The following is a 21,912-nucleotide window of genomic DNA, read 5'->3' on the forward strand; positions in this document are numbered from 1 at the left end:
ATGTTCAAAGGCATGCAAGCACCCGGAGCACATAGTTTCTTTACTTAGGGTTTTAATTAAGAAAAAAATTCAAGAGAGAACACAGTTAAATGACCAAGCGTGCTGTAGGTGTCTTCTGTGCACCATCTTTAGTTTTTGTGGGTCTGGCGAGTAGCCAGCGTCCCATCGGAGGGTGTGATTGCTCCTTCATTTCACTAGATGGGAGCTCACACACCCCTGGAAGGCTCTCTTTGACCTGAACCCCTCCCTAGTGCCATTCCCATGTAAGTCCTGTCATGTCGTCTCCCACATTTTAAAGTTACCATGTTCACGTGTTCACTTGTACGTTGGCTGTATCTGCCTAACTCCGGGTGAGATGCAAGATGCTTAGAAAGAAGAAGAGCTCATGCCACCTGCTTTTAGACCTGTAACTGTTGCTGGCCTGTGATAACAGGTCATCACATATCTCTGGAAAGAAAGGTCATTTACCTAAGTCAATGAAAAATTTCTTAAAACAGACATGTCTATGTGTGCTCGTTTAAGGTAGATATTTCTCTGCATTCTGGGATCCAGTGTGTCTGTTGCTCTCCATGCTGGAATCCAGTGTGTTTCCCTCCTTTCTGTTGCTCTCCACGCTGGTGCATTCTCAGGACAACATTTCCCCGTTCTTGCTCTGGTTGTGCTTCCGGGAGCACAAGAGCCCAGGCTGCCTTGGCAGGTTAGAAAGGAGGCTTTGGATTCCTCCTGGCTTTTCTGTGTGCCCCACGTATAAACCAACACTGTATGCTTGCCTGCTTGTTTACACTGTCAAATAAACGGCACACAGAGACCACATCAGTGTGCACATCTGCTCACTTAGGCTTACACTGGCAGCCGTGCCTCTCTAGCTCTCAAACACAAAACGATATTTGACCTCTAATTGCCACTGTTTCAAAAACTTATATGTTGATGCTCATGTTTGATAAGTATTTCCCAGACTATTTATTCAAAATAAACGTTCTTACTACTTAATGAAAAGTACTTTGCATTTCATGGTTTTTTTTTTTCCTTCCCATTAAACTGGTTTCAGTTTGCTTTTAAATGAAATCTGTTGCACTCTTTTTGGAGGTGCATTTGTTCTAGAGCCCCCAAATGGTCTTGTGAAAACTGCATTGCTTGATAAAAATCACGATGGTGATAATTGAATTGTAGCATTCCTCACAGCTAAATGCCGCATTCTTTTTCCTTTTTTTGGGGGGGGGGTTTCGAGACAAGGTTTCTCTGCAGCTTTTTTAGAGCCTGTCCTGGAACTAGCTCTTGTAGACCAGGCTGGTCTCGAACTCACAGAGATCCACCTGCCTCTGCCTCCCAAGTGCTGGGATTAAAGGCGTGCGCCACCACTGCCCGGCTCAAAATGCCGCATTCTTGATACCCTCTTTAATACAGACTCCTTCATTTAAGAGTGTTCTTGAAATTAATGATCTATTTCTACTGAAATAATGGCTAACTACATTGTGGACTGAGTACCTCATACCTGGTGGCAATTGGACACCTGCAACCCAGCACCCACAGCAGGGCGACCAGAGAGGAGTTTCAGACCTGATGGCTAAGTGAATCTAGAAGGCTTAGCAGATTCAGTGTGAATGGGGGCAGGGAAGCATCTTAGAAATAGAAAGCTGACACAACTTGCCCTATTTGGAAGCAGTTACTCCTTTGACAGGTGATCTTGTTTTTTCTCTGACCTCGTCTGTAGGGTATTGATATTAGTTCTACGATGCTACATGGGTTTTTCAAGAAGAAACAGAAGAAGAGGGAGTGAGCGCTTTCCTTATACATTAAGAAACCGAAAGTCCTAAACTTGCCAAGGTGTGCAATTTCCGGTGCTGTGTGTACTTGGTTGACTATGGATTTTCAGTACTGATGCTTCTAAAATGATGTGAACAAAAAGACTTTAAAATATAAACCACAGGCTACGAATATCATTTAGGAAGCACAGAGAGGGCACAGGTAGATTTTTAAAAACTATTTTAATACAAGATTAATAGCAATTTTCTATCCAAATCAGAAATGAAAAAAATCTTAACCCAAATAATAGTCATTTGACAGTCACATAAAATTTTAGGTTTGATTGGTGCACACATTTCTCCCGCATATGTGTTCTGTCTATGCGCACAGAGACTACACTGTGGTGCCTTCATCAGGTGTTGCTCATGCAGTCCGCCATTACAAGGCCACGCCAATGATTCCAGTATCCACTCTACTCCCAGTGAAGTCCCAAGCATTCCCATGCTAAGCTGAATCTGGGCTGCAGCAAATCATGAGAGAGCAAGTCTCCAGAGTGCGTACAAATCAGTACTTTATTTGTAGAAGTTGGCCGAAGACTAAGCACGGGCTAATGTCTCTACCAAGGAGGAACACATTGAGGGTTTAGAACTTATGGACTACTTTCCTTTTCTGCTTGCAAGGCTACATTGTTTCTAAAAAATTTAAATATGTTAGGGATTGTAAATCCAAGAAAATGAGCTTGAGTATCTGCAGGTGTTTGGAGAAGTCAAATCCTGTGTCTCTTAACACTTGAAACCTAAAGCCAAACTTCCTGATAGCCAGCCTTGCAGAAAGAGGTGAGAAAAGAATCGCAAGCAAGGATGTTTACCAAGTTTTATTCCTCCTTGAGGACTTAAGTTGGTGCTTAGTCTGTAGCCAAATATGTGTGTAATGGCAAGAAGAAGTGAAGAAGGCTGATGTCTCTAGCAGGGAATGGAACTCAGGATTCATGGTTCTGCATTCAACAATATTCCCAATGTGTTTGATTTAAAGAGTGCTCTTTTCAAAATTACTACTGCTCATCAATGAATCGTGTTTTTCAGAGTAGACAAAAGTAGCTTCTACCCCTTACATTTGAGGAGGTGGTTCGTGGCACCTTCCTCCTTGGGCGAATCGCGGTAAGGGAGTCAGACTTCCAGTGCTAGAGTCTGCGATGGTGTAGTCAAAGTGCCAACTTGGCCTTCACCGCAACAACAGAAGGCTGACTCATGGCTGTCAGTCCGGCACCATAGGGCTCCTATTCATAAATTGACGGTTCATTCTTCTCTGCTGAAGACATTAGCCTCCAAGTAGCCTTGGTTGTGACATATACAAAGTACAATAAACATCAATTACAGACGTGTGTTTGTTAGAAAAATACATATTATAACTAAGGAACATGTAAATAGAGGCACTTCAATAAGCTAAGTGTTTGCAGTTATGAGCACCACCCACCAATTTCTAGTGTCCAATTTTTGGGGTCCCATTCCTCTCTACTCATAACACAAGTTGTGATGTGATTACAGAATTTAGGGGAGGCTATGAATGGTGATGGAGCATGAGCACACCCCCTACCACTCTGCTGGAATGAGAAAGCGAGTGTGGGGGGAGGATTCCACAGTGCTGAAAAGGGGAAACTCACTGAAAAGGCCGAGGGGACAGAAAAAAAAAAAACCAACAAAACACCTTAGCATTAAATTAGTCTAAAACCCATGTGATGGTTGATGACAAAAACCAGGAGGTTCAAGTGAATGATATTTTGACCGTGTCCGTGCAAGGTGATGAATGATGTGGCCTAGCCTCATTCCAACCCTCGCCTGGCAGATCTTGTCAGTAGAAATACCTTTGAGAATACAGGTGTTGGAACGAAGGAAGCAAGCATTTTTATAGTAGCTGTGTGAATCGTGTGCACAGAACATGGGCTCACGCTCATTAATGTAATGTGTTGTCATGTGCACGCAAAAAAAAAAAACCATTTGGGGTCAAAAGCATAGTAAAAAATAAGAATCTTGATGGATGTTATAGAAATAATATAATGTAGAAATATTTCTAAAAGGAAGATGGAGCTTCATGTTCCATCATAAAAATTATTACTCAAAGTTGATTTAATTTGTATTGCACCATAATTTTTGGAGAAGAACAATACTGATTTCTGAACGTACAGTGAGCTGAGTAACAGAAGTGACTGGTCCTTCATAGAGCTATGTTATGTGTGATTGGTGGTTAAAAGCCGAAGGGGGGCAGTGAACTGGATGGTTTTCCAAAGGGATGCAATTCTGGATTGGACTAAGTATTAAGTTCACACAAACTGAAGTGAAAGATGCCACAAAGTCTCTCAGAATCCTACACTTCATATTCTGTTAGGCACACAGTAGCAACCGATGTGGGTAAAGATGTTTTGTTTTTCAAAAGTGCTCAAATATGCTTAATACTAGTGCATGTGTTCTACTTAGACATGGTGACTAAATCGATAACTAATTTCATTTTTGGTGAAAATAGAGATAGAACCATCTATGTGTCAATACTGTCGATGAGCCAGTTAAGATGTGATTGGCGTGCCGTGGTGTCTTGAAATATTTCTTCTCTCTAATGCAGATGCATCGTAAAAACCAAAACCCAAAACAAAACAAAACAAAACGAATAACCCTCCCCCCCAAACCAAAACCACATGGCTAGCCAACTGTCTTCAAACAACCCCAGTTTGGTTTGCTTTGCTTCTCTCAGCTGGGAGAAGCATTGAGCCTGACTTTGTGTGTTGGTTAGAATTGGCCTCTTGAGTTTAGGTCATTTACTGTAGTACCCAGCAGGAGTCCTAGGCCAGAGGTGTTGAGCATGAGAGCAATGGTTTTTCATGACTAACATTCTTTACACATACGCATTCCATTGCCAGTGACGTCCCGTACACCAGGTTCATCCCGTGAGCTCAGGACAGTTTGGAGCACAGGGACAGAGCAAACTTGTGTGGGAAGGGTGCGCCCTGGCAAGCTTGGAATCAATGGACAGTTAGATACATAAAAAGTTCTCTTTCTTGGTTTCTTGGTGCTCACAGATCGTTGGGAGTCCCTTCTCTGAGCCCCACAAAACAAGAAGACCTGGTTGACAAAACAGTTTTGTTACAAAGGAGTGTCAACCCTGAGCTTGGAATTAAGAAGTTAAAATCTGTGATTTATATATATATATTGATATAAAAATAGATGATCATTACTAAGACTAAAAAAGTGAACGAAATTCCCATGTCAGTACTATATATATAGTGTTTTTCTTTCTCTCTCTTTTTTTGTCTTGAGTTTTTTGTTGTTGTGAGTTATTTTGCAAGAGAATGCCCTTGTGATGCTGAAACCAATTGACACAAATCAAAGAGTCTAGAACAGAAACTCATGTGTGGAGCTAATTATCACTGTCAGTGAGAGAACTCTTATCCGGGGGGAGAGTCAGGAACAGAGGAACTATGATGTCTAATTCACATCAGACTGGTGGCGAAAGTCAAGACTGTACCAATGATGATTTTTTTTTTTTTTTTTTTTTTTTTTTTTTAGTCAAGACCCAGGAGGAATGAGACTTGACAGGGGCATCGTGAAGAACCGAGGACAACTGGTGCCAATTGGGTACAATGGACAGGTGTCAGGAGAGTGAGAAAATACCGCCATCAATGAATGTGGCATCAGGCAGGTGAAAGAGAGGCATTGAGTTGCTGTAAGATTACTGCTCATATAAAGACAGAATCCTAAATTTACTATTAGTACCTCCAAATCATTTTGGGCAGAGTGCAAGACAATATCTCCAAGACAACAGCGTGTTTTCACTACACTAAAAAAATGTTACGCTTCCTCCTCATAAGCATTTTGTAAACTTGGCTTGTCACAGAAAAGCTCGCCCCAGGAGCTGGCTGTCATCGCCAAGCCGATAGCATGAGAGTTTCCTTTATTTGCTTCCTTGTTGAAAAGGCAGTTGTCTTGGGGTTTGGCCTGATTTGAAAAGGAAAATTATTTTCTTCCTATCTTATTTTATTTTAAGTGGGGTGCTAGGAAAAAAAGAACCCTCACAACGTGAAATCCCTTTAATTTTGCAGCATAAAAGCAAATGACGGTAAGAAAAAAAATCTGTTGGTACGAAAGATTTGAGTAAGAATTCTCTCTGGAATAAACAAGGTCCCCAGAGAGAGCTGAAGGAAAGAAGCCGATCCTCCGGCACCCGGTGCTCTTTGGGAAAACAAAAAACGGAGGCAGGTTGCAACACTGCTCTCTGGTCATAGAAAACGGCGAGTTTTTGTGGCATGGTCCGTTGTCCAAGAGTGTAAGAAAAGAGTTGGCCACTGAAGAGCTAAAATGCAGTTTCATTTGACCAAAGCCGGCGATTATCTGTATAGTCTCTGCAGGGCGAGGACCATGCAGACCAGAGACCAGGAAAGAAGGGAGTAGCTGCCCTGCGCAGCCGCCGCCGAAGATTCCTCCTCTCTCCGGTCCGGGTCTACTGCAGGGGCCTCGGTGGTGACAAACTCGAACTCTGTGGGACACACGTCATCCATGCACCCGCTGCCACTGCCTGAGCCACTGGATTCATCACCTGGCCGGGGAAGATTCACAAGGAAAGTTAGAGCGCTTGGCCGGAAGTAGAGCAAACAACCGTACAGTGTGGCAAGGAGTGGGAGAAGCTCTCCGGCAACGGGTTGCTCATCTGCCCACAGGTTTGTCCTTCATGGGCAGGTTAAACAGGCCAGAAACAGCGTTGAAACACGGTACTCACTGGTACCTACCCAGGGTAAACTTGTAATGGGTGGCCCCTCAACAACACTGATATTAGATACATTTAAATGAGTAAGAAATTGTGTTCCTGGTGCTGGAGACATGGTGTAAGGGCTAAGGGCAGTATTGCTTTTACAGAGGGCTTCAGTTCATTCCCCAGGATCAGCGCCAGGCAGTTCCTACCACCTGTAACTCTGTTCCTGGAGACCTGACACCCTCTTCTGGCCTCTCCCAGCTTCTGCATACATGAAGACAATAAATTCACGTGTGCGTGCGCGCGCGCGCGCACACACACACACACACAAATTTATATATACAATATATATACTATCTATCTATTATCTATCTATAAATAACCTATCAATCATCTCTTTATCAATCACCTGTCTGTCTGTCTGTCTTAAAGAAGTAATTATGATCTTTGCTGTTTTGTGCTTCAGAGCTGTTGCTCTAAGCAGGTAGTACACTTTTTAAAGACTTTTCTTGTTTTTTCTTTGCGTTGGGAGCCCCAGCTGATCCGAAACTCATGCTCTTCCTCCTGTCTCTGCCTCCAGAGTGATGGGGTTAAAGGTGTATGTCACCTTAACCTTTGTAAAAAGACTTTTAAGAGGCCACTGAAGGTAAAACAGAAAATAAAAGCAGGCAGTGCAGTCAGGAAGCTGCAGAAAGAGTGGCAGAGAGCCTCAGAAGGTAGACATGGTTATTGTGCTTGGCTTCTCCCCCACCCCAGCTCCCATGGTCTTGTCCTAACAGCAAAGATGGTCTCCTTTTCAAGGAGCTTGTTTCTCTGTGTCCCCAAATGTAAGGACACTATCTATGTATTTTAATGTTTGGAATAATCAAGTGGGGGATCCGATCACATGACTTTAAGAATTCTACATGTGAAGTTCAGGCTGATAGCAGCTCACCCCCAGTGGCTTAGAGCTATTTTCCTATTCCTAGAGCACAGTGGCTGGTACTGAGACTGTATGGCCCTAAACCTCACGTATTTACTCTCTGTCCCTTTACGGAATAACTTTTCTCGTACCTGCTTGATTCAGTGCCTAATACCTAATGGGGTCTGAGGATGGCATCTGCCCCTTCTGCCCCCCGTGCCTCTGGGGTTAATTGTCATGTTTCATTGTTCGGTTCCTTCGTGTTTGATGACATATTCAGCCAACATGGCGTAAGGGGTAAGGGCAGGATTGCTCTTACAGAGGACCTCAGTTCATTTCAACGGAGTAAAAATAATTCCAGAAAGATCCAAGAAACAATGCAAACTTGCCAAATACCGAGTTAAACCCAGGCGAATGGTATGATGTCTGAAGAGACCCCGCTAAAGCTTCCTGCTATGTCGTGGCTCCCAGTCTGTCTCTAGCGCTGTGAACATGCAGTTCTACCCTAACTGTGTCTATGTCAAACATGTCTGCATTTTTCTTGCCATCATTCCCTGAAGAAATACAGCATAACGGTGATTTACATAGGACCTGCTATCTGAGGTGTGATCAGTAACCTGCGGATTATTTTAAGCATGTCAGAGAATGTGTGTAGGTCATATGCAAATGCCAAGTCATTTTATGTCCAGGATTTGAGTAACTCTGGCTTTCAATATCTGGAGGTGGTCTAAGACAACCCCTGCCACCGTGCCAGCTCCCACTGTGCCCATCTCCTGAAAGTTCCCCCTAACACCGGGGCCTGTACCATGTATTTGCTCGTTCACTGTCTGTACTCCACTAGAAGACAAACGTTTTGATGGTAGAGTCTTTGCATACGTCATTCACTTCCAGGTGGCCACTGATCTCTGATGTGCATCAAATGCTCAATAAATCCTTGTTGAGTAAGTCAATATGCCTTGAGCAATTAATGCAACAACTTCTACCGGCTTCTATAGCTATACACAGGCACTGGTAACAGGCTGTGTGTCAGGACAGTTGGACAAAATGTACAGGCAGACTCACAGCTGCTGCTCATGCCAGATGGAAGAGATTTGATTCCTCCAGGAAGTGTGGCCTAATACGGAAGCTACCATAATTAACTTAGACAGACATGCGTGGATAGCTTAATGTCTATGTCCCAGAACTGTCGTGAGGATAAAGGAGACAGTATTTCTGGAAAGATTCAGGAACTGTGATCTGTGTAATGAGGTTTGCTGTCCCACTCATTTGCTCAGTGAATTCAACCAACATTCCCCGGCTCTTGGGCCTCACTGCTCCTGAAACACGGGCACCATTTTGGATTCAGATGTTACTTAAATCAAGGCAAGACGGTGTAGGAACTCTTCTGTTGTTCCTCTGAGTGAAGAAGAGACATTCAGCCCCATTATCAAGCCCCCAGTGGAACTTCTAAATACCAGATAAGATCATTTGAATACATTATCCTTGTTTCTTATCATTTCTCTGCCTTATCATTATTGGCCTTTACGAGGATAAAAAGGCCTATTAATTAAATCCAGAGATACCAGAATTGCAAAGGGAATTGTTCTCAACACTGGCACCATGAGCAAGAAGTAGTAAGACCTTTATGAAGATATTATTAGAGTGATTCAGAATATTAAAATTGTAGGAAGCAAATAATGACAAGAGGTTCTGGCTATGAAAAACAATGGCCCACATCTTTTCTAAAGGGGATCACAAATGCAGGTGGTAAGGGGTAGAACGGGCAACTCAGAAATTATGCTTCCAAACAGCAAGGGTGGTGACAGCTATGAGTGTGATAAGGGCGCACGGGCCAGGCACTGTCCTGAAACAGCTACAGTCGGTGCTCGAGTTAGAACCAAGGGATGATCTCCACTGCCCTGCGTCTTGTTCTCTTCTGAGAAGAAACTGAGAAAAATCACTGCCTCTTTCACATTCCTCGAGTTTTCCAGAATGACATCTCTTTAGGCTAGAGAAGAAAGAACTGCGATAAAGCCAAGATCGGATAATTCTTACTTTATCCCACTTTAAACAGTTATTCTCCATGTACAGCAGCCCGTGGCTGCAGGGAGACAATGGGACAGATGGAATGGGGACCCTGAGGCTGAGTGAGGCAGCAGCAAAGGCTAAAAGCTGGGGCAGCATTCTCTTCTCAAGAGGAAGAGAGAGGTCTAGCCAAAGCCAAAAGAGATAACGGGGTGATTTTGAGAAATTTGATGGCATTGGGTGGCAATTTCCATGTATGGAGAAAATAAATTCTTGAGTTCTTTAAAATGGAGGGAGGCGCTAAGAACGTTCTTCAGGGAACAGCTTCGTAGGACGGCAGTGGAGCTGAGATGACTTAATGTCATCCACCTGTAGCTTGTGCCTTCCTAACTCATTAACCAAATACACAGGCATCTTCAGCTCCAGCAAGCGACTTCAGCATCACTGGTGGCTTTACAACTCATGGTCAAGAATGTTTTTCCCCTGTGAATTTGTTCAGGTTACACAGTTAAGAGAAAAAACAACATTCCTGAGGAGAAATCCCACAAAGCCTTTGCCTCTGTAGCTATGCATCTTGAAGTCACTTAGACAAAAACCAAATATACTTAGGTTCATTTCAGTGCTCACTTCCGAGAGCCCAGGGAATCTCTGCAAATGCTCTTATGACCCCCACTGAAATGGTCATGTGCAATATTATTTCAGCCATTTACTAAGTCTCTAATATTTTGGATCTAAATGTTTACGGTTTGTGTCTGTGTACAACTGAGCAGGGGGGAAGATAATGCATTGCACCTGCTTTCTGTCCTCGAGACACTCTCTTAGCTCTTTAAAATGTCACCTCAGAGAAGCCTTCAATAGGCCCCTAGTGGGAACTTCTTGTCATTATTTATATCCTAAGCATTTAATAATGCCTCTGTAATGGAAGAATCTGAGTCTCAAGAGGCACAGATTCTTCTCTATCTACAGTGAAGTCATGTCCCAATAACTCATTAATTAAAAATACTACAATTGCAAACAAATTGAGAATATGTAATTTACATAGCATCCTAGCCTAGCACAGTACCCCATAGAATGTCATTGTTTATCTTTGTGTTCTCGGGACTCACTGGGTCTGTTGATTTGAGTCTTCTGTCCAAAATCCTGAGAGAATATCACACCACATAATTATAACTGAAGAAAAGATCCAAATTCAAATGCTGAAGTGCAGTTTCTATTGCACGTGTGCGACCTTTGAGTCATCATAAATTCAAGGAATGTGTATGATATCATTTACAAGAGACAGGATGGGGACTCAAGCCCAGCTTGTGAAGAAATCCATAGAAGATTCCTTAGGCGGTGATGGGAGAGGCAGGCAAGAGTTTGGAGTTGATATAAATGTTATTATAGAAAAGACAAGGCAAGAATGATCGCTTCGTTATAAATGAATCAACTGGTAGCTGAAATTATGTTTTGCTTTCATGTGGCTAAATATTTTACCTGAAGCTGGGATAGTAGCTTAGCGAGCAAAATACGTGCTGTGCAAGCACAAGAATCTGAGTGTGAGCCCAGTACTTGCAAAAGCATCCAAGCATGGCAGTGTGCACCTGAAATTCCAGCACTGGAGAGACATAGACAGCAAGATTCCTGGGGACCACAGGCCAGCCAGACTCGGGCTCTGCCTCTAATAATAAGATTGATAACACATTTAAGGCTGTCCTCTGATCCACACATGTATGCAAACAGGTATAAACATACATACACACACGTGCACATACATGTGCACACAGCCTCTATTATTTAGAGGAATTATGATTTTAGTTAGTGTGTAAGTTTTGTGGCTCAGACTGGAAAAGCTCACGATTAAGGACAGGTGAGGTGTAATTAAAGATATCCATCGAGAGGGCCATCACACACAACCATCTTTTACTGTGGGGTTCCCTGGTCTTCGCGTGGGTTTTCTTACTTGTGTCTTGGAAGTTGACATCATTGCCATTGTAAGCATTCTTCAGTTTGTTGGTCATCACGCGGAGAGCCATGATCTGCTGTCTGATGAAGGTGTCGGGCCGGGTGATGTCCACCTCCACCTCAGGATTGTTGATTTGGTTGGTCAGCCCATCGTTCATGATCTCAGGCAGGTATCTGCAAGGCGGAGAGGAAGACATGGGTCAGGTGATGTTGCAATGACCTCAGAAGCCCACCCTGCCCTGCTGTCTCACACAGGAAGCCACATCACCCGGTGACAACTGCAGAGAATGCCTGAGACAATGAACCAAACCATAAAGGCAAACGGTCGTAGACAGTGCAGCCGGGGCCAGAAGGGCTTCAGACTCATGCCTAAGTGTAAAGAGTTGTTCTTATGTAGGTTCATCTATAAAGACGTGCAAACTGGCGACTAGGATAAAGAATTTCTTGAGACTAACTACCACTTCCCTCCCCCCAGAGAGTTTTGAAGCGCTCTAGTCCAGATCCCGATGGCTTCCTTTGCTTTGTCAGTTTCAGTACTAAGAACCGGGTTAGGAAAGGCATCTGAGCAGGTAGGGGCCTCAGTAAGGGCACTCTTTCTCAGTGGAAGAGGATTCTGAATAAAGATCCTTCTGGGTATTAAAAAAATTTCAGATGCTTTAGAAGAGGTCAGCGATTGCTTATACCTGTGGCATGTCTAGTAGGGTTTTATTTTATATTTTGGCAGTGGTGGAAATCGAACCAAGGTCTTGTACACACTAGGCAAGTGCTCTATCAATGAGCCACACACCTATACTAGACTTTTAATTTTGTAATATCATCTTGGGTCTAATTTGATAGGTGTGCCAGCATTCAGTAAAGAGGTTCACATCTAATAAGACTTAATGTTGCCGCCTTCATCTGCATCTGTCTAACACCGTCTCATCGTCTTTCATCACCCTCGCTAATGCCGTCCAGGAATTTCTAAACAAAGCGGACAGAGAGCCCATGAGCATATCCTGAGACCCCGTGACTCCTTATGCTTGTGACCTATCCACTAAACAGTCCTTCCCCTCTGGATGTCAGCAAACCTCTCATGAGCTTTCTCCCATTCCCACACTTCTCTTTGGAGAACAGATGGTGACACCTGCTCACACAAACTCCCGTGGCCACTCCTCTCTTCTCAAGGGTGCCCTGCAAGTGCTGTCTGCTTAGTCTTTCTAAACCATCACTCCCCCTTGACTGTCCTCTGTAAACACTTTAGAGGGCAGTGGTTGATGGCCAGAGAATGCTCCTGTCAGGAACTGCATTGCAGAATTCCAGCCCACAGCCCATTACCAGAGAGGTGTGCCTTTTCCCCAGTGTATGAAGCCAATGCCAAGCGATGGCAAGCAGATGTAGTCTAGTTGAGTTCTATGAGATATTCACACAAATTAACTGAACCCAGGAAGGGGGCGGGAGTAACTCCAATTTACAGTCAGGTGTCACACACAGATAACAATCTGGGGTCTGCAACTCGTGTCTGAAGTGTGCTTATGTGTATGTGACTGTATGTGTGTTTGTGTGTGAGTGTGTGTGTGAATGTGTGAGGGTGTGGTGTGCGTGTGTGTGTGAATGTGCAGTCTTGGGGACTGAGCTGATGATTTAGAGAACACCCAAGTTCGGTCTGCTGCAGCCCTGATTGCTAACAGGCTGGTAGCAAGAAATCCCCATGCCGCTGCCACAGAAATGTGAGCTGACTGAGTTCTGAGAACAGAGGAAAAAGCAAGGAACCTTTCCCCCAGCACACTGCTCTGCAGGACTTTGCTTGTTTTATTACTATTTTTTCTGGTTCATAATTATGTAAATCTGAAATATTCTTTAATAGGACCCCCATTTCCTAAAACAGTTCTGGCTACCAGGAGTGTACCCACTGTTTTATGGGGCTGCTGGGTTTGGCTGGACATTCTAGGTACAAACTTCCTCTTCAACCTGAGGGACAGAGCTGGTGTTGATGGCCAGCCTTAGCTCTGCGGCCACCAAACCATACAAGCTGCACCAACAGTTCCCTTTTCCTTTTCTTTTGGGTCATCTTTTTCATTTAGGAAAACTTTAAACTATACAGAACTAGAGGTGGTAATATAGTGAACCCACATAGCTAATTTGAATGCTTTTTTAAATTTCCTACAAAGGTGCCATCTATGTCTGTGCCCTGATGGGAAACAAATGGCACCTCAGAGGGGCAATAAGAGAGCTCAATGGAAAGACTATTTACAAAGGTGCCAATGTGATTTAAGGACCATGCAAGGTGGCAACAGCAGAAGGAGCCCCTGGAGACAAAGAAGAGATAGGGCACCAGAATGCACCAGAGTTGAAGCCGCAGTCGGGCATCCAAGCGCACAGTGTCTGAGTCCTAACAGGGAGGGAGCTAACAGGGGCTTCCTGACCCCTCTGGTTCCTACTGGAGAGCCCAACTGAAGGCCAACGGATAGGAGCTCAGATGAGCTGGCTTGTAGAAGTGCCTCCAAGGCACCAACAGAACAGCTCTAGGAGACAGCAAAGTATTGTTTTTTAGGCAGGGTCCTGGTGCATAGCTCAGACTGGCCTCGAACTTGAGATTGTCGTGACTCTGCCTTCTGATTGCCAAGATCAAAAGTGTATAACACGGTGCCTGACCATGGGCTTTGAGTGTGCTGTTACAAATGCAGCTCTGGTTTATTACCACATTTTGGGCACCGGCCCATTAGGGCGTGGTCTGAGGTACTACCTGTGGCCTGATAAGTGCAGACAGAAAGCGCACTTGCTCTCTTGGGTGGTGGTCGGAGTTCTGTTTGCAGCACCCAGTGCCCGCAGAACACCGCTTTCTACCCTTATTGTGAGTTTTTTCACAAATAAATATTTGTTATCCTTTATTCCGGCCTCTCATGGGTTTCCTTAATTATCCGTACAGGAGGCCCTGACCAACCCTGCGACTCCTATTCCGCTGCTCTTACGCTGTTGATGGAAAGCCGAGCAATCTCCCCTCTATGGCGTCATTCCCACTAATAGGCCTGTGTACTGCCCTTATGTTGGGAATTCTTTCCCTTTCTGAGAATCCCTTTCCAGATGCCAGAAACCAAAGACTACGGATGTGCAGGAAGAACCACACAGATAAAGGGGAACCCAGGCTGATATTCAGGAGCCAAGTGTTATGCATGGCATATTTGTGTAGGGGTTGGTTTACCTATCTAAATCAGAGGGCTTCAGAATAAACTATGTTTTCCTCCATATTCTGAACAAAACTGACCTTTGAACAAAATAAAAGCGAAACTCAGAGTGGACAAATTCTTCTCCATAAAGCTTCAAGTTATCTCTGGCCTAAAAATAATCCTAAGAGGAAAAATATTAAGTCCAAGTATTCACATCTCTTCACTTTTGTAGTAAATCATAAATTTCTGTCAGTCTTTTTAATGTATCTGGAGTATAAGCAAAATTCTTATTGGCTTCTGAGATTGTCCACCAGGTGTAAATTCTAGCACATGGCATTACATTGGCTGCTACTGACAGGGAACTGAGACTTCCAGACTCCTGGGGTTCGGTAATGATGACAGTCCACTGGAAAGCACGCAGGCAGAAGCCATCAGCTGCTGACGCGGTTTGAGGGGCTGCAAGGTGGCGGCTGGCACTCACGCTGCACTGCACTCTGGTCGTTATTCCTGCAGCTGTGCCCAGGCTGAGTCAGAGAGGCCCCGTTTCTCCTGCACGCCTTGTGCACTGCTTGGCTAGCCAAGTCTCATTTATCAGCAGCTTGCTACAGTATCTTCCATGGGAATGGGGCCCCTGGGAGTCTGAACATCCAGCAACAATAAAGGACTGCCAGGCAAACCCAGCATCTCACTGTGCCTGGTGAGGCTCAGCCACTTACGGTCAAAACAAGGAGCAATGCACTTGTGCCCTCCAGAGTGTTTTCCCCTCTTGGTGTTTTCCAAGGGTGACTTTAGAAATTTAAACATAAAACAGGTGAAAAAATAAAACAGCTTTTTTTTTTTGCCACCGTAGTTATAGATAAGGGTACGATATCTGTAGAAGAAAGGCTGGGATCCAGGGTCTTAGGAGTCTGTTGGTTCATTTCCTCCCAGGTTTGCTTTATTTACAGAAATCACAAATTCTGCAAGAATGGACTAATTACTGAACCCAGAAGGCCCTTCCTCTGCCAAATTTTAGCATGGCTCATTTGAGTGACAATAACTCCCATTTCTGGGAAACTAGACCAAGCGTGTTGGCGCTGAGAGCCCAGGTTGCAAGGCTGGATGCGTGTGCACTGGGAACAGGGAGAACTTAGACCTGGGGACAGACTGGAGTGCCAAACAGGGGTGTTGTCCTTGCCAATCATTCATGCTGTGGTGTGGCAAGTGGGTGGCACCCAAGGACAGCCAGCTGTAGCCTCATTTGGTCTGGCTTCTGTTTGCAGGAGCATGGCGAGGAACGGCATCTTCGACAGCTCTGCAGAATTATTTTTCTTCTCCTCTAATGTCATGCCGTTAATGCAGGGTTTCTTGGTTACAACCAAGCATAGCGGATGAGGCGGGGAAGAGTCCCATGAAAAGGCATTGGAGGAGCAACGCATTCTACTTCGGGAGTGGGCAGGGGCTACACACTGTGTGCCGGGAAACTCATCGGCACCATGGCCGTTACAGCCTCTGTAACCCCAGAAACATTAACCTAGTTCTCCTTACAGAAATTTCTCAGTGGCTAACCACTGAGCCTTCCGTCCACGCCTCATGGTTGAAAGACTACATAAATGTGCCTGCTGGGAGGAGAAGCGGGCCAACCTATCAGCATGCAATGTTGCTTACCAATACACATGTGTTAGTAGTGGGTCTCATATTAGCAGTAGCATATGCAAGGAAAGGGACACACACATGCCCCTTTGAGTCTGTGACATATTAGCTAGTAAAAGTCTAGGCAGGAAATAAGAGCTGAGAGGCAGCTACGCATGGGGTTTGCTATGAATTCAAGGGGAACTGTCATGGAAAACTGATGAAAAGAAGGCGAGTGTGATCTCTGCTCATGTTTGAGATGCTACCCATGCTCCTCCAAACCTGTGGCTTTGGGTCTGAGGTGAGGCCGACGACCAGGAACGACCAGGAAGGGGAGTGCATGGCTGAGGGAAGGTACTCACCTCCTAACAGCCAGGAAACAAGAGGCAAAGCAACAGAGGACATGCCTCCAGCGCCCTACTTTCTTCCAGCTGAGCTCCACCCCACCTGTCAGCTCTCAGTGACACCGTTAAATTATAAATCGATCCATTGATTGACCCATTGCTTAGGTCAGAGGTCTCATGATCCAATCAGTTCTTCAAAACCTCACTGTTAAGTATCACATGGAGAGCAAACTTTTAACACAGAAGACTTTGGGGTGGGACATAGGGTTTCATGGTGAAAGAATGAAGTTGGGGCAGAACTGGGGCGCCCAAGTGCTGGTTGCCTCATGTTCCTGACTGATTGGTGCCATCCTGAGGCACAGCTGGCAAAGTGAGACAAAAGCAGTTTTCTCTCATCTGCTGTCATAAATGAGCTTCATGAAATGCATATTTCTGCAGGATTTTCCATGTGATGCATATTTCTACAGGATTTTCATGTGATGCATACCTCTGCAGGATTTTCCATGCGATGCATACCTCTGCCGGATTTTCCATGCGATGCATACCTCTGCAGGATTTTCCATGCGATGCATACCTCTGCAGGATTTTCCATGCGATGCATACCTCTGCAGGATTTTCCATGCGATTCATACCTCTGCAGGATTTTCCATGCGATGCATACCTCTGCCGGATTTTCCATGCGATGCATACCTCTGCCGGATTTTCCATGCGATGCATACCTCTGCAGGATTTTCCATGCGATGCATACCTCTGCAGGATTTTCCATGCGATGCATACCTCTGCAGGATTTTCCATGCGATGCATACCTCTGCAGGATTTTCCATGTGATGCATACCTCTGCAGGATTTTCCATGCGATGCATACCTCTGCAGGATTTTCCATGCGATGCATACCTCTGCAGGATTTTCTAGCGCTCAGCTACACATGCAGTCATTTTCAGTGTGCTCAAAAGTCTTCCTAATGTAAGAAGGTACACTGCCTATACAGACTCAGAGTCTCTTATGTGCAGTTCTAAATTTTGAATGTCTCCAATTTTTTTCCCTCCTGCAATCCATTTGTTAGCAAAACATCATCAAACCTGAAATATGGCCAATTACAGTCCTCATTTCTCCCACTTAGTGCCACGCTAATGCATTTTTCTACAGAAATCCTAATGCATTTGATTGCGGGTTGTAGGTCCAGACCCCACTGGGAACATTACATAATATACAGTACATCCACTGTGGTAATTTTCTCAAATGAAAAAAGTCCTGAATTCTAAAAAGACATGGTCTCAAGAGTTTCAAATAAGGTTTGCAAACCCACGATATCTGTGACCTCCTTTAGAATCTTATTTAGATAGGTATTTAAACTTTACATGCATTAGGATGACTATTATTTAAAACAACAAACAAAAGTTAACAAGCATGAGTGAGGATGTAGAGAAACTGGAACCCTGAACTCTGGGGCTGGGGCAATAAAACGATGCAGCCCGTGTAGTGGGCAGCATGGCAGTTCCTTAAAAACATACATAGAACTGCTTCATCATTCACAATGGAGGAAAGGGTACAACCCTGCAAGTAAGGGATCGCTGACTGATGAATGGACCCAGAGGAAATAGAGCACAGACATACTGTGGGCACCAGAAACACCGACGCACGGCTCAACATGGATAAACCTTCTTGACTGTAGGCTACGTGACATAAACCAGGCAGACACATTGTTTGACTCCACTCCTGTGAGTGGCCTGGAGTCTTTCAAGGACACAGAGACAAATAGCAGAGCCGTGGTTGCGGGGCAGTTGGTTTAGGAAGGTAGGGAGTCGGTGTTCAGTGGGAACTGAAGTTTGTTACAGGAGGATGATATCTGGGACGGACGGTGTTGATGTGACACAACGAGGAAGTCCTGACTGCCGCTGCACTGCACGCTGTAAAATCATCAACATGGTACATTTGACGTTTTCCCCCCATCTTTAAAAAAAAAAACTGTCTTAAGTATGACTTTTTAAAGTTCTTGATACAGAGTGCCTCACCCCGTCTTAGTTAGGTTTCTATTGCTGTGAAGAGACACTGTGACCACAGAAATTCTTATAACAGAAAAGCATTTAATTGGGGATGGCTTACATTTTTAGAGGTTTAATTCATTATCATTGTGGTGGGTTATGGTGGCATGCAGGCAGACATAGTGCTGGAGAAGGAGCTGAGAGTGGAGAAGGAGCTACATCTTGACCCTATGGGCAACAGGAAGTGAAGATACCTCAAAGCCCACCCCGACAGTGACATACTTCCTCTTACAAGGGCAAACCTTCCAATACTGTCACACACTATGAAGCTATGGGGGCCAATTACAGTTCAAATTACTACATCCCCTATTTCCACTTTTCCTTGCTGGAAAGTGGTTTTGCCCAAAGCAGACTCCCACGTTAGCTCTAATCGGGTCCACAGGTTCTCAAAGGCAGAACTAGAGTTGTCTGTGGCAGTGGGTAATTCATGAGACATAGTAATGAGATATGTTCAAATGTTGGCCAGCTATACCCAGGGACAACTGAGACCTCTGGGACCCAGCAGTGCTGTGGGCCAGTCCCTTAGCTACTTTCCATCATGACTCACCATACGTATGCCTGCTATCTCTTATGCAAATTAAGAGGGAGCACAGCTCCCCAAATATCTCCCTAGTTCTTAAGAGTAGTTTAATAGAACCTGGAGCTTATAGCCTGGATTCTTGCTCCAGCCAGAGAACCCAAGGCAGGGCATGGCTTGGAACTCTTGAACAATGAATACCTATCCTGGGTGCAGGGAGCCAGAGACACATGCTTTGTCTTAGCTCTTAGTACACAGCCAGCAGCTCCCAAGCCCATTGTTTCATGGTAGAACTGAAGTCAGCAGATCATAGAGCAGATACAAAGGAAGAGCCAATTTCAAGGGGCTGGAGACATGGCTCAAACGTTAAGAGCATTGCCTGCTCTTCCAAAGGTCCTGAGTTCAATTCCCAGCAACCACATGGTGGCTCACAACCATCTGTAATGAGGTATGGTGCCCTCTTCTGGCCTGCAGTCATACACACAGACAGAATATTGTATACATAATAAATATATAAATATTTTTTTAAAAAAGAGCCAATTTCAAGGATGCCAGGCTGTGAACAAGCAACCATTGCCTTTGCCCCTACTCCTATTTGTAGCCACCTCCCTTCAACATCTAGAGCAACAGCTTTCTCTCCCATGGGCCAACCAGGAAAACCTCATGAGTAGCAGCAGAAGGGAAACAAAACACTCAACAGCGCCACCCTTGACGACTGCCAGGTTACACACAACAGCACTACCTTTGGTGACTCCCGGATTACACTCAACAGCGCCACTCTTGATGGTTGCCAGGTTTCTCCCTAGAGTTCTCACCTTTCCAATACGTTTGTCTGGTTGGGTAGAGCTGGAATATTTCCCAGTTCTTTAAGGTATCGCTAGATTCTTTGGGACATCTTTTGCTACCAGACTGAAACAGTGCCATCCTGCCAGGCCTGCCAATTCACTCTCTACAGAGATCTCCCGTCACCGTGCACCATCCGGCTTTTATTCTGTCTGCTCAGACTGTCCCGGTCACAGCCTGCTATTTTTCTCTGGATAGTTGACACACAGTGGTTTGCAAGCGTGACGGATTTATTTTCTAGATTGTTCTACTTCTTACAAGTTACTGTGCCTACCTGTTAGGAGGGATTTCCTTGGGAACATATGGCTTCTGGGAGGATCAGAAGTCTTGAAATACCACAGTGGTTCTCTATAAGAGCTGTCTCTAATGGCTCAAACTAATCTATGTTGTTTTTAGCTAGGTCTTCAATCACCTCTTCCCAGAAGGTGTTTTAAGGAAGGGACATATAGAAAGTAAAGCAGTAACTTACAGGGATTTTTGCTAGTTCTACATTCTGTAAGGGGAGGGAGGAGTCTGGCAGTGACTGACAAAGCCTCTGAAGAGCCCCACAAAACTAACACCCTATCAGACAACCTCTGTGCTGCTGAGCCCTGGGCCCAGACTATTGTTTATCTGCAGCCTGTCTTGCTCCTTTTCCTTTGGAGAGCCCATAGATTTAGAAAGAGCATCCCGAGAAAGAGAAAACAATCCCAGAGGAAGCCACAGGTCATGTTGTTTACTGTAGCCATGTCCTAAGAAAGTGAAACTCGGCTGTCCAAGAGCAGTAAGTTAGGAGTCTGTGCGGACAGCCCGGAGCTTTGTTTCTCTGCTGTTTGCTGCCGGGTGGAGTTCTACCCCATGCATCCTAACTATATAGAAGTTTTATTTCCTTCTAGGCCTGGGCTTTCCTGCCGCCCACCTCATCACTCTTCCCTAGTCCTGCAGAGACAGCTCATTCTGGTCACAGGCTGCCCAGAACGTCCTTCTCAGGCCTGACTGATGGCTGCACATGTCCTCCTAGGGTCTCCACGTTCACCCTGGCAACTTTAGAAGGGCTAGATTTGTAACCGGCTCCACCGGTCTTTAATTTTTTTCCCTTTGGCCTTCTAGATTATTATCGATTTTTCCCCCTGTAACTTACTAGCTTCCTTTCAGTTTCTATTTGTCTGAGTGGAGTCAGAATGGTCCTCTATCTTCTCCAATTCCACCCCCCCCCCCCACCCAGAAGTCGCTGAGGTCGGTGAAAAGTGAGGAGAAGTTTTGCCTGTGGACTGGCTTCCTGCCCGTTATGGTTACGGAAGGTGCGTAAGGTGCGTCCTGGACTGCTGCGCCCGGGCCTCGGACGCTGACACAATGCTAAAGAAAACTCTGTATTAGTGCTTCAGAGAAGAGGCTCGTGCTTCTGAACACTCCTGCTATGAGCCAAGTACTCAGTGTGACTGTAGACTAGTGCTCACTGGGATGGTCATTCGGAGTTTGGGACTGATTAGGGTTGCATGAGGTCGTGACCCTGAAGCCCTATGATGGCAGTGGTCCTTTTAGAAGAAGAACGGTTGAGACCTCTCACTTCCCACCTTGTGAGGATATGGGGAGAAAGCAGCCACCCTCAGGATGTTCAGCAAGAGACTTCTTTGCTTGAACCAACCATGTTGGCACCCGAACCTTGGCTGTCCCAGGGTCTAGAACTGTATCAAGTGAGATTCTGTTGCTTTAACTTCTATATGTTCATTATTTTGTTATGACACCGTAGGATGATGAAAACATTCAATGACTCAAGTGTTGACTAAGGGTTCAGGGCTCACAGTATTCCTTCTTCCATCATCAAGGTCCCACCAGTGTCTGGTTACAGCCCTGCAACTTGAAGGCTGTGTTATGTTGGAAACTTAAAATTCCTTCTGGCTGGATCTCTGAAGCCTTAGTTAGCACTTCTCTGTCAAGCACTCAATCTTACGTATTCTCAGTGGGTGACATTACAGTGGAACTGTGTGGCTTGCTTGTCCCCTTTGCTACTGTTGTTTTTAATACAAGGAGAGACTCATTAAACTAATCACGATGATCACCTGTGAATGTGAAAAGGAAACAGAACTTTGTGACCTGTTTCTGAGGCT

General features: G+C 44.9%; 1 protein-coding gene across 1 annotated transcript in view; it reads right to left on the minus strand.

Moving 5' to 3' along the window:
• Positions 1–5,277: 5,277 nt before the first annotated feature.
• The window catches only part of Gpc6 (glypican 6), a 1,031,356-nt gene continuing 1,014,721 nt past the window's right edge, over positions 5,278–21,912 (minus strand). Inside the window, exons 8-9 of the mRNA XM_038310301.1 lie at positions 11,325–11,500; positions 5,278–6,324 (exon numbers count right to left, since the gene is read on the minus strand). Of these exons, the coding sequence (XP_038166229.1) occupies positions 6,116–6,324; positions 11,325–11,500 (385 nt within the window). The 3' untranslated portion in view covers positions 5,278–6,115. The remainder of the gene's footprint in view (positions 6,325–11,324; positions 11,501–21,912) is intronic.

The sequence above is a fragment of the Arvicola amphibius genome, chromosome 13, assembly GCF_903992535.2.
Source record: "Arvicola amphibius chromosome 13, mArvAmp1.2, whole genome shotgun sequence".
Lineage (NCBI taxonomy): Eukaryota > Metazoa > Chordata > Mammalia > Rodentia > Cricetidae > Arvicola > Arvicola amphibius.